General features: G+C 41.1%; 1 protein-coding gene across 1 annotated transcript; it reads left to right on the top strand.

Moving 5' to 3' along the window:
- The first annotated feature begins 5,576 nt into the window (after positions 1-5,576).
- On the top strand, positions 5,577-9,405 carry LOC126557027 (cystathionine beta-synthase-like protein). The gene is made up of 6 exons (XM_050212670.1): positions 5,577-5,809; positions 7,499-7,605; positions 7,851-8,751; positions 8,826-8,960; positions 9,045-9,235; positions 9,302-9,405. Exons 1-6 carry the CDS (start codon positions 5,631-5,633, stop codon positions 9,403-9,405), a joined length of 1,617 nt encoding a protein of 538 aa, XP_050068627.1. The 5' UTR covers positions 5,577-5,630.
- Positions 9,406-13,522: the final 4,117 nt, after the last annotated feature.

The following is a 13,522-nucleotide window of genomic DNA, read 5'->3' as shown; positions in this document are numbered from 1 at the left end:
ACCTTGTTCGGATAATGTGCGCTAAACACACAGAAAATTAAGCTTCAATTTAGTCAGAACAAATATCTAAATGTTCCTCCATGGTACAGGACATAGTCAGCACACAGAAGGTGTAACATAAATACCATCGAACATTACATTATGAAATTAACAACTAATTATAACAATAGAAACCCCATGAACTCCAACACAATAACTGGCTAAACAACCAATTTTCCCCATCCTCCTTTTACTCTCATATTTCCCACACCGTACCTTCCCCAAAACCCACGTGAAACCCACGATAAATACGGAGAAACTAGGATATAAACTAGATTAAGCATAGATTTATATAATTATAATTTGTTTATTCATGTGGAATAAACATAAACAATTGCAAACATTTTTTTCCCCACGAAACATTTTCAAACGCCAGATCGGTAAATTTAATGTTCAATATCGACAAGATCAAAAATAACTCAACAATAAAGAGGAAAGACGAGAACGAACACGTTAAAATAATGTACTATTTGTTTATTTTACACATTGATTTCCACTCGAATAAACTACTGCTACTACTACTACTACTACTACTACTACTGCTACTACTATTACTACCACTACTACTACTACTACTACTACTGTGTCTTAAATATTATGGAAAACTATTGCTATTATGAGATACAATAATGGATTAGTTAAAACTATTGCTTAAAGTTCTCTATATAAATGACTGATCCGTAAATATCGAACAAGGAGGTTCTGATGAAGTTTGTCGGGTGAGAATTGTCGTGTAATCAGTGGTCTAGTTGGCAGGTGGTTCGGTGTGTCGTGTATCCATGACAATCGGTGAGGATGTGGCGGACGGTGATGTCAACATCACAGAAGCTGCAGAGTAAAGGACTATATTTTTCTAGGAGGTAGGAGTGTGTAAGGCGGGAAAAGACTCGTTGGATGTGGCTGGATTCGGTATCTTCCCATGAAGCGGTGTTGTGCTTGATGGGACGGAGTTTGTGGCTTAGGTCTAGGTTGTGCCATGTGGAGTTTCAGTCATGGGAGATGATGGTGTTGGTGAAGCGGATGGCATCAAGGCGTGTAAGTGTGTTGTGTGGTTCATCAGGACGGAGGCGACCATTGTTGGCAAGTTGGTCGGCTTTCTAGTTTCCGTTGATTCCGGAATGACCCGGAATTCAACAGAAAACGATTGTCGGGAACGCAGGTTTGGAGTCTAGGAGCTGGATGTGGGGGTCTTTGGAGTTGCCGTGTTCCAGGGCAGCCAGAACACTGGCACTGTCGCTAAAGATGACGTTCGGTCGGTCAATCTGTAGTCTTTCGTCGGCGGCTAGTTGAATTGCTATCGCTTCGGCGGAAAAGATGGAGGTGTTATTAGTAAGTTTGATGGCGCAGTTGTCTGTGGTGGAGTGAATCCCACAGCCGGCTGAGTCCAGATAAACGGAGCCGTCTGTAAAGATATGATGGAAATGTTTGTATTTAGTCTGAATTAAGTGAGTAAAGGTACTATTGGCGATGTGACTGCTTTTTCCGGTTCCCCGGAGAGAACATTTGAGTTCCCAGTCTATGGCAGGTGTACGGTGGTAGCAGGGACGAATTCCCCGGCTGGTGGATTGGATGATTGGTGGTAGTTGTTGGTTGGTGAGTGTTTGTAGTTCTGCTTTTGCTCTGGTGATGAGTGTGGTTACGTCGAGTCCTTTTTCAAGGATCCGAGCTGCAGCTGCGACTAGTCGGTTGGTGATGACATGTTCCATAGGAAGAAGGCCGCTTTCGTAGAGGAAGGAGTTAATCGGGCTGGTGACCCCTGCCACACCCGAACGCATGTTGGTTATTGTTAAGGAGGTTACGATCTTCTAATTCCTGTGTAAGTCTATGATTTGCCATCCTTTCCAGCACCTTAGCCATACAGTTAAGGAGCGAGATTGGACGGTAACTATCTATTTCATTAGTGGGTTTTTGTGTATGGGAATTGGTACTGTTAGGCTAGATTTCCAATCCGCCGGAATATTCCCGGTAAACCAGATGTAATTGTAAATCTTAAGGAGTGTTAATTTGGCTTGAGGCGTAAGGTTTTTAAGCAAAGGATAACCTATGTTGTCAGGACCTGAAGATTTGCCCTGACATTTGCTAAGTGCCCAGTTTAGTTTTGCTATCGAAAATAATCTATTGTATCTATTGTCAGTGGCATCTACTTGGGGAATTGGGATCTTTTCTGTTTTGCGTTAAAGTCTGCGGAACGGTGGCGAAAAGTTGTCGGTAGCTGAAACATTTGCAAAGTGTTTTTCAAAAGCTTCAGGTACCTCAACCAGTGGAATAATAGTAGAGGGATCGGAAGGTTGATTAAGAATTATAGGAGTGTGTCACACTCACCCGCCGCCAAGGCTCCTTACAGGTCAAGAGAGGGTTGACATCAATTACAAACTGATTCCAACTGCTCTCTTTCGCTCCGTGGATGGCTTCTTTGGCAAAGCGATTGGCTTCACGGTACCGTTCAGCTAGGATAGGTGTAAAAAGTTATCAGAGATTAGACTAGCCCGGCGGAATCGGCGTACGGCAGTGCGCATTGAACATCCACTGTAGAATGGCAATAGAAGATGAGTATCGTCCCAGGCTCAGAATATAACAAGGCTCAGCGCCTTGTTTTGAAGCTTTTGAAGTCAGTTCAACTGTATCCCAGATCATTGGTATTGACGAACAAAAATCCAAGTGTGGACCTAATAATGCATTGTCACTGAAGAACGGCTAGGCCGTATAACTTAGCTTAGTGCATCTCTTATGTACCTAGTTTTATTTGTTACTAATTTTGGTTGCGTAACAATCATTGAGGTATATAATTTTATGTATTAATAAAAATTACTTCTAATGCAAGAACACGAGCATCAGAACCATATACATTTTACGAGCAGTTCTTCATTTTTTACTTTTCAAAGGCATGACGATAAGTGTAACAAGTTGATAAATTTTATATTTTTTCGTAAGGGGCCGCCCTTGGCCGTATTGCTTGACTAATGAATACCACGTAGTGAGGTTAGTCAATCCTTACTACGGGAGGACGGTCCGGATGGGATTTGAACCCCGGTCCTGCCGTTTGAAGACCGGAGCCGATGTCACCTGCACAACTGAGCCGCTCCATATTAATAATCGTTACAAAACAATCCGGTTTTATTCCAGCGCATGATGAAAAGTATGCATAGTTTAAAAAAAAAAATTAATATCACGATTATGCTTACAATGCGCTTCCATAAGCTATTTTCATAGCAACTCGAAGTATCGAGAATTTGCTTATCAGTTTGCCTTGCGGCTAGAATCGTCAACTTTAAAACCACGTTCTCATGTAATGCACGGTGTAATTCTCGGATATGATAACTGCGTGCTCAAAAGTAGTTCAAGCATATGTTAAAAAAGAACCTTTGAATACCACCACATAGAAAAACTTAAACCGTAAGACAGACATGTCGATGAAAACAAACGAAAAACAAATTGTTGAGCGAAAAGGGGTGAGAAAGCAAAGCGGCTCACAGATGTATAGAAACACATACATTCACGCTGCGAAACAGTAAGTGACAAAAAGCAAAAAGTATTGATTGATAAAGGTCCGAGTAAAACAGACGCATGATAAAATAAATGGAATGAAAGAAATAATTATTTTGCCAGTTTTCTACACCAAACCAGATTGCAGTTGAATATAAAATTTGCTACTGAAAACATCTTCAGCTGAATGTTGGTTCTTGGTTATTTTGATTTTACCTACACGCACAATACTTTTATCCAGGGATCGACATACTTTTAGCGAAATGAACCAGTTAATTCAAAAAGCCACAATTTCAAAAAGCGGCCCAGAAACCTCAAACAAATGAAAGACATGCTTTGAAATCGTTATAAAATATTGCTAGTAATTTAATTAATTGGTAAAGTAATCCAAAAATAGATGAAAATATTTGAGAGGTCTATTAAATTTAATTTTTTCCCTATTTCACGTTATTTATGTATATGTAACATTTGTTTCTACCCTGAATTTTATATTATATTGCAGGACCGTTCTTTTATCAAACGTCCTTTTTCTCTGAAAGTTCTTTTAACTAACGATTAAATGTTTATTATATTTTAGTACAAGTCCTCGAAAAGGTATTGTAGCTTACGGTATTAGAGAAAGGCCATAGGAAAGACTAGCTTAACGGATATCGTTTTCTAGGTATAAGTCTGTAAGCTTTTGGAAAGCAAATGTGTAGACAAGGTTAGTTATATCTTTTTACTAGCCTTAGTGTAATAGGGTCTTCAAATGGTAGGACCGAAGTTCAAATCCCATTCGGACCGTCGCTCCGTAGTAAGGACTTTACTTTTGAACTAAGTGGTATCCGCAAGTCTAGTAAGCCATTCGATGGCCGGCGTGACCCTAGAGAGATCTTTAAGCCAAGATGAAGAAGAATTGCAATAGTTTGATATTAATAGACTTGTCTCTTCTGCAATAGTTTTGTATTAGTATTAACCAATTTTGGTATACAGTAGAGAGGAGACTGTAATCTCAGAGTCTCCAAACCTTTATAAATAAACAAACAAAACTTTGTAGACAAATATGATACATTTGGATCTGATGCTGAATCACTGAAATTTTTGTCAATAAATAAACGAGCGTCCAAAAATTATAATGACATTTCTTATGAGCCGTGGATTTCCAGACATAACTAGGAACGGTCATTAAAGGACGAGCGAAAAATGTACAAATGAGATAAATCAAGTCTAATTGTCCTCAAAACCCTCAAAAGAAGGACACAAATGACAGCGGAATGTGATCAAGCGGACGAGTTCTTGTGATCCCTGTGAACTCTACCAATATTTTCTTGCGAGCCGGATAAAAACTACTGCCGTACTTTGCCGACCACTGGCTGAGTCTGCTGCTGAGTCGCGAAACCATGCGGTCAATTAGAGCCCACCGATGATAAGTCGGTTCGGTTTCCTAAACCGGCCCCAAAGTCCCGCGCGAGACAAGGCGAGACGGTTGAGATTGTTGCCGGGTGGGAATGTGTATGTGGCGTCGATCGGTTATCACCTAACCGCAACCACTGCAAACGGAACCACTCCACTTCCTGGACCTATCAGATCGCTGTGGTAGTGTTGGTGCTAGTGGCCTGTTTGCCGGACGCACTCGATGGACCAATTTAATGCTAGCTTAAATGCCACAAAAATTACACCGTTCGCATGAAGGATGTTGTACACTGTGGAATGAAGGGAAACAACGCACACTGCTGTATGGCAGAGTAGCCATAGCCGTACACACTCACAGTACAGTGATGCTGTGTGAAGGTTTAAAGGCCCTCATTCTGCAGAGATTTTCGCCATTTGATTGCTGATCACAGTGCTAGAACGACGTGCGCTGCTTTCTTTTCCTGCCTCAGCAAGTTTACTGCTTAATACCTTTTTGCCCGTTGTACTGCACCGGAGGGATCAGTTCTATCGAACGGTCCTTAAATTGAATATTACTGTGCCCAATCGTAACTCAGGTAGAGTTGTAACCTGCGTGTGAGGATAAGGTGTTTGTGTGTGAGAAAACAGTAAGCGTTTTTCAGTGTTTCTCCCTGCTTGGTTGAGTTCGGGAACGATCTTCCCACACGTGTGACTCCTATCAACTTGAAAAGAACAAGATGGCAAGCACCAACAGCCATCGCAGCTGTCCCATGAATGGACATCTGGCAGTGAACGGAAAGCAACAGACCGTCCCTGAGGAGGATCCGATGGCAAACTTTATCCGTCCCGATCAACCATCTCGGTGTACCTGGTCGCTTGGTACGACAGAAACTAGCCCGCACCACCATGAACCACTGTAAGTAGCCTCATAATTGTTCGTCACTGACTTTTATTTTTATTAAATTATTATAATGGTGTGAAGGAAGCCGTCAATGCTTTATGTTTGCAGTTATATTGCTTTTTAATTTGGTTTTAAATGTCTAGATTAGATTAGGTTAGCTACTTGTGGATAGCTTAAGTATTTTGCAATCAACACATCATGAAATACGAAACCGGATAACAGGCGGCAGCTACTTGCGGTTATTATAGTATTGATTTCGCCAACAATCAGCCAAAAATCTGGATTATCTGGCACCCAACATCAATTCAACGATTGAGTCGTAGTTCAAATTGGTTCGATGAACGATTCGGGGCGGTCTGGTCGTAGAGGCGACCGAAGTTCAAATCCCATCCGGAGTGAGGTCTGATTATCCATCTTCGTGGTATCAGCAAATCTAATAAACCAACCGATGGCCTCTGGCGTGACCTAGAAAGTGGTCATAACAAGAAGAAGAAGATGCATTGCTGAATCCAATTATCCATAATAGGTACAGGGGCTGGAAGTCTTGGATAGAAATTCGCAAATTGTGCCCAACACCATATACAGTGACATGCATCAAATTTTGTAAAAGCGTAAAAGAATACATACTTTATCTCTAGTGGTGATATTCGAAAAAATGAGTTTGTTTTTGTGGCAAAACTAACTTTTGGGCAATTTTGAATGATGTCAAAATTGTAATAGATAGTAAAGACGTTGTCAATGCTATAACTTGAAACTTTTTTTAACTACTAAAATATTTGCATAACAGACCATAAACCCAAGTGGTATGTTCCAGATATATTTGCAATGAACGTTCTACGCATTAATATACGAACTAAATCGTACAACAAACCAATGGGCATTTAATTCTATTCGCTGGCAGTATCTTCTGAAACACAAGTGAATAGTCTGAAATGTGCGTCATATTTGAAAAAGCAAAATCACATCACTGATAACACGTATTATGTACGGCACTTTATAAATCACCGAAATTTATTAAATTTAAACATTTACATACGTCAACTAACATCGCCAGATGCGGACATAGTTGATAGTGTCCAGCCATTTGAGTGTGGCCCTTGGTAGTGCGCATCTAACTGACTGCCGGTTTCATGTTATTAGCAAACGAGTTCAATATTCGCCTGTCCCAGGGGTCAGAGATCATGGACACATCGTTTCATACTACTGACACGTGGTCTAATTCGGTTCCACATTGATCCTAACTGCTTTCTGTCTTAAACATGATTAGAGTAGTGGTTTTAGCTAGATGTTATGTCATACACACCAGCACCATTAATGGAGGAATAGTTTAATAAGATTTAATTTTCCTTGTGAGCCATACGATTGAACGAGCACGTGCTGATTTCGGACGCATCTATCGTTACTGCTCATCGCAGTGTACGTTTGCTCCCCGCAAAGATGGGTGTGTATTGTTGCCACGACTTGGTGATAAACCTACCTACTCATACGGTGCTACTGGAGGTCCCATAACGGCAGGGTCAATCGATGTTTGTTTCCAGCTGGACACTGGAGTGTGAACTGTTGTTTATATGCTCGTGAAGTCAAGTAGTGAAAAGAAGAAATATTTAATCACAGGGTAAATCCTCAGTAACAAGCAACGCCACATTGTACGGGGTTCGGTTTCGTATTTACTCCAACCGTTTTGTATGCGTTTTTTCGTTGCAGTGGTCCGAAGCCGTCAGTGCTGCCTTCGATTCTGGAAGCTGTCGGGGGAACACCGTTGGTGAAGCTCAACAAAATTCCCCAATCGCTGGGATTGAAATGCAATGTTTGTAAGTATTTCAGAAGTTTCTTCTTCTGCTTTGACCCTATAATCATGGGAAAGTATTGGACTGTGAGATGTGTGTTCCTTGACTTGATCTATAGCTAGCGGGATAATCAGTCCTGCATACGGAAACGCAGTCCGAAAAGATAGATAGATAGATATAGATCACTTGAAATTACCATCTAGCATATTTTACTCGGTAAGATTCATATTTTTATCAATGAACTTTTTCTCTTACAATTCAAATTCTAGACGTTAAATGTGAGTTCCTTAATCCGGGCGGATCGGTGAAGGATCGCATTGGAGTGCGGATGGTGCTGGAGGCAGAGCGGCAGGGGCTATTAAAGCCTGGCTGTACCATTATTGAGCCGACGTCCGGTAATACAGGAATCGGACTGGCGATGGCTGCTGCCGCCCGGGGTTACCGTTGTTTGATCGTGATGCCGGAAAAGATGTCCAACGAGAAGGTGGATACGTTGAAAGCGCTCGGTGCGGAAGTCATTCGCACACCAACGGAGGCAGCGTTCGACTCGCCCGAAGGCTTAATCGCCGTGTCGCAGCGTTTGCAGCGTTCCATCCCAGACTCGATCATACTCGACCAGTACCGTAATGCTGGAAATCCGTTGGCCCATTACGATGGTACGGGTGCGGAAATTGTGGAGCAACTGGGTGGCCGAGTGGATATGGTCGTAATCGGTACGGGAACCGGCGGAACCATGACCGGTATCGGACGTCGAATTAAAGAATCCTGTCCCGACTGTCAGGTTATCGCTGCCGATCCGGAAGGTTCGATTCTGGCTGAACCGGAAGAGCTAAACCAGACGGATGTGAGCTTCTACGAGGTGGAGGGTGTCGGGTACGACTTCCTACCGACCGTACTCGATCGCACTGTGGTGGACCGGTGGTATAAATTTAATGATCGGGTAGCACTGCCCCTCGCAAGACGGTTGATTCGTGACGAAGGTCTGCTGTGCGGTGGTAGCAGCGGAGGCAACCTGTTCGTGGCACTCGAGGCGGCCAAGGACCTAAAAGAGGGACAAAATTGTGTTGTCGTCCTGCCGGATAACATTCGCAACTATCTGACCAAATTTGTTTCGGACAACTGGATGGAGGCACGATACTTCAAAGAGTCGGAGAATTGCTATAATCAGAAGTAAGTTGATAGAGGTAGATACTGTCTGCTTATAGACATTACATAACTGCTTGGCTATCCGATTTTTTTTTCAGGTGGTGGAATGAAAAAGTAAGGACATTGCCTTTAGAAACTCTTTTAACTGTGCGTGATGATGTGCCTATCAATGACGCTATTGCGACGATGAAGCAAAACAATCGCACCCATCTTCCTGTTGTGGATGGCACAGGGTAAGCATCTGATCACATCGTCCGTTATAATGTGAAGAATTGAGTTTTTTTTGCCGTTGAACTCTTCATCCTTCCTTTTTTCAGTGCCATCAAGGGTGTGGTGCATCTACCAAACCTTTTGAGCAAACTGCTCAATCGCTTGGCGAAACCATCTGACCTCGTGCGTCGGGCCATCTTTAAGCAGTTTGTTAAGATCGACCACGAGGAAAACATCGGTCGTGCATCGCGCATTTTGGAAAAGGATAGCTTTGTACTAGTTACTCGCCAAGAACTAGGTAAGTGATATTGTTCGGGTCATAAGCGGCATCATGACGTACCTTGATTTTATCTTTTTTTTTAAGGTGCTACACCTACCGAACGGCTCGTGGGAGTTCTTACACAGCGCGTATTGTTTGACTTTGTTGCAGATCGCACTGCAACTGTTGACAATGAAAATGGAAACTAAGAATAGTTTTTTGTCTCTATAATATGGAAAATTGGAAAATAATTCACTTTAAATAAACACGCAATAACTGGATTACTCATAAAGTGTGAAAAATCATTAGACTAAATATTATTGTGGAAATAAAAAAAGAAAGCATACATTATATATTCCGTGTGTGTATATTTATGTATATATGTATGTATGTATGAAGAGTGTGAAACATTATGAAACAGAAGAGGATGCAATCATGCTGTTTACACCGAAATAAGGATATGCGGGTAACTTCTCTCTCTTTTTGATGTTATCGTCTTCTACGCAGCTGGTTCAACGAGGTTAGGAATAGGTATTGTAATTGTTTGACGACCTTTTTAATGACCTTTGCATTCCATTTACAAGGACATGGATTATTATCTGTTTACTTATGGTTTTTGATTTATTCCAAGCTTATCACTCGCTGTTTAATTCCCTTTGGTTAGTAATTGATGACCAACAAATGCTTTTTATTAAAGAGCATCTAAACGGCTGGACGAATTACATCTGGTCCAGTCTGGCTGGTCGAGCATCCAAACGGCTGGTCGAAATGTATAATGCAGTTTGTAAAGTTTGCACCCAAGGAATTGTAACTAAGTTGGGCTTACAGACTTTACTAGGCTGCGATTGCTATTGTTAGCAGGAAATTGTATAACCGGGTTTGTTAACAATAGTTCTCGAGAGTGTATTTTTAAAAGCGCACCACTATTTTTACTTTGCCATTTTGACCAAAGAAAACAGACAAACGCAAAAAAACCCAGTTAAAAAATGTTTATGCTGATTTGGTAATTGTTTAGGTGAGTCAAATTTGCATACAGTTCCTTGCTTACATCTAAATAATTCTTCGGATGGAAAAATCATTTAACGAGCAAACGAAGTAGTAAACAGTCTAGGGATAGGGCAGGCGAAAAGAAAAACATCAAAAAACACTCTAGGGATTTGGTTTTTGGAGTGATATTCGGCTTTTCTAAAATATACTCCCCAACACGCCCGATCTCGCTTTCGGTTCCATTTTGAGTGGATTATTCTTCTAAATGCCAAAAGGAGTAAGCGGATAGACTTTCGCCTTCATACTATCGGCACTCAATGCAAGGGGGTGAAAGAAATGTATGGTAGTGTGCGTAGACATCGGCTCGACTTCGGATTACTAACTGAGATTTTGACTAACGTTGTCTATCCAGACCTATCGACACCATCAGACGTATATCTGCGGCGGTGTGCGAGCCAGTACACCCCTGAAACGCGAAGCCAATAGAATTAGATTAGGTCGCGATAGACGAAGTTAGTCGAAATCCCAAGTAACACTCAGAAGTTTTACCAAATTCTACGCACACTACCATAATTCTCATTTACCCCCTTGCATTGAGCGCCAGCAGTATGCAGGCGAAGGCCGGGTAAATAGTAATATAGGCCCTCAAGTTGCACGCAGCAAACTTACATGCAAGCTCCACAGTCATTTGTGAACATGGCTGAGTAGGACATATTGAAAATATCTAAACTATTGGTTTATAAAATAAAAAAAAAAAAAAAAAGATGAGATGAATCCCGTACAACTTGAGGGCCTTTATTACTCTTTAGCCCAAAGGCCTACTTGCTTTCTTCCTTTGGCCTGTAGGAGAATAATTCACTCAAAACGGAACCGAAAGCGAGATCGGGCGTGTTTGGGAGTATATTTTAGAAAAGCCGAATATCAATTCAAAATCCCAGATGTAAACAAAATCCCCTAGCTGCCATTGGCTATCTTTGATCATTCCTGTTGTATATGTATATTGAAAGCTTGTTTGGTTTGATGTTTGAATTATGAATGCCTAGTGTGCGTAGACTTCGGCACAAAACCCAGGTTCATTCGTTTTGGATCCTGGGCTCGGCACTAACTCCATTTATTCCGACCTATTGAGGATCAATGCGACGAAGACAAAATACTGACTGACTTTTACTGATTTTATATTCGCATTTGATCTTGTTCCACATCCCCTGCTGCTCCAAAAACTGTCCGATTTAGGTCTCGATAATTCCCTTATCCTTTGGCTATTTTCCTGCCTTAGTGATCTTACCTATCTTGTTAAACATAGCAACAACTCTTCTTAGTCTTGTCCCTCCGCTAGTGGCTGTCTCCAGGGGCGAGGCTCTTATTTGTGCTATGCTCACGACCTCAAATATTCCTCCCTATTACTTCCTCCGCGGACTGTATTTCTCTACAACTAATGTTAGTTCGTTTATCCGCATGGTGTGTTTGTTGTGTCTCGACCTCATGCCGATTTCGTTGCTAGTACAGCTCGCTGGATCATTGTTTTTTTTTTTTAGTACAGCGTCGTGGTCTGCAAACGGCAGAACCGGGGTTCAAATCCCATGTGGACCATCTCCCCGTTGAAAATTAGCTATTTTTGTGCTTAAGCTTAGTTATTTTGCTTAAACAGCCGTAAAAGTTTCTTTTGTACGGATTTTTTTTACGGAGTACAGTGACTTTAGCTTATGATTTCTAATATCTCGTTTTTATAATTTTTTGTATTATTTTAAGTATGACGGCTTGCGCCGTATTGTCAACACCGCATGTGATGACTATGTATATAAACTAGATTATCGGTGCATTTTCTCCCTGTATTTTTTGCCTTATCCCGGGCATGCTTGGTTGCCCATTGTTATCATATTATTATTTATTTACAATTGATTATGACGGTCCAGTGCCGTATTGTCATATTATCATATTATTATTTTTGTATTAATTTTCATTGTATTGGCGCGTCCGGGGCGTTCAGGCAGTAGGCGACAACGGCGCTAGTCTTAACACGGTAGGACCGGAGTTCAAATCCCATCCGGACCGTCGCTCCGAGGTGAGGACTGCCTATTTAACTACGTGATATCGGCTAGTCTAGTAAGCCATTCAATGGTTGGCGTGACTTTAGAGGTCATTAAGCCGAGAAGAAGAAGAATAATACTTATTATCCCATTGTTTGGTAACTAATCGCTTTGTTTAGCAGCTGGATAGTAATTTCTTGTAACGGGAGCCTGTTTTAGAAAAGATTCGATGCACGATGGGCATACTGTTGTGAGAAACACATATTTTGCCAGTCCTACCTTACGTGTGCTTCTTTAATTTCTTTAATTTTTCTTAACAAAATGATAAGTCACTCGTTTGAATCATTTCGGACCTAAAAATACTGCTTGGATAATCATTTGATCCTAATTCATTTACATTTTTATTAACTATTTATGGTTACCTGGTGTTTTACCAAAGGAGTTAAATTAGTTTGATAATGTATATTACCAGAACTATTTGATTTTTACATTAAGATAAGCCTAACTAGAGGTTCTATAGAATGGAAAATGCAATTTATCCCTTGATACGCCACTGTAGATGCTTACAGCTTTGGAAGTGAAAAATAACTAGAAGAAGAACTTTTAAATTTCTCAACTTGATGTCATTCGTTAGATATCAAATAGCCTCACTTTTCCGGAAATAGCATGTAGACAGAATTGCAATGCTCATAGAACAACGTTTTTTTTTTTATTGTAGACACTACGATTAAAATTCAAACTACGTCCCAAACTATAGTTTCGAGCACTTGTCGACGAAAGATTTTCTGTCGTGTGGTTTTTTTTCCAGCCAATTTGACAATCACGCAGGGGAAATATCGAGCAAAAACGTCATCCGAATTTGACAGCTCATCATTTTCTTTTCGTTCACCCCTCACCGTACTGCGTCTACGTTTCGGTGAATTATTCTATCCCGTATGTTTATCGGTTTAGAGAAGAAAAAAAAGTAGATTGGCTGGTGTGGTAAAACCCATTGCCAGCGATCGAAACTATTGCGGTAGAGTGATTGTGTCCTTCGTTTTGTTATTTCGCCTGTCAAGTTCCAGTGAAGAAGTGCTGCGACACTTTTTTACAGTCATATCGTACAGTGACCTGGCAGGTTTTAGTTTTTTTCTTGTTGGTCAAGTCGTGCTTTACACAACAGATAAAGCGCTGTGAGGTGCATTGCATATATTGTGCCCACGTAGGCCAAATATCTTCTTTTTGTTTGTTACTTTGTGTGTGTGAATGCGTCAGAGTGCATAGTGAGGTGGGGTGGGTGAAATCTGTTCCAACTAGAAAGTCGTTGGAGTGT

This window comes from Anopheles maculipalpis, chromosome X (genome assembly GCF_943734695.1).
Source record: "Anopheles maculipalpis chromosome X, idAnoMacuDA_375_x, whole genome shotgun sequence".
Classification (NCBI taxonomy): Eukaryota; Metazoa; Arthropoda; class Insecta; order Diptera; family Culicidae; genus Anopheles; species Anopheles maculipalpis.
The sequence above is the reverse complement of the archived record's forward strand: the minus strand, read 5'-3'. Positions and strand labels throughout refer to the sequence as shown.

Coding starts and splice junctions, on each gene's coding strand:
- LOC126557027 (XM_050212670.1), top strand. CDS start 5,631: ATGGCAAGCACCAACAGCCATCGCAGCTGTCCCATGAATGGACATCTG. Junction 5,810..7,498: donor CCGCACCACCATGAACCACT/GTAAGTAGCCTC, acceptor TTTTCGTTGCAG/TGGTCCGAAGCCGTCAGTGC. Junction 7,606..7,850: donor GGGATTGAAATGCAATGTTT/GTAAGTATTTCA, acceptor TTCAAATTCTAG/ACGTTAAATGTGAGTTCCTT.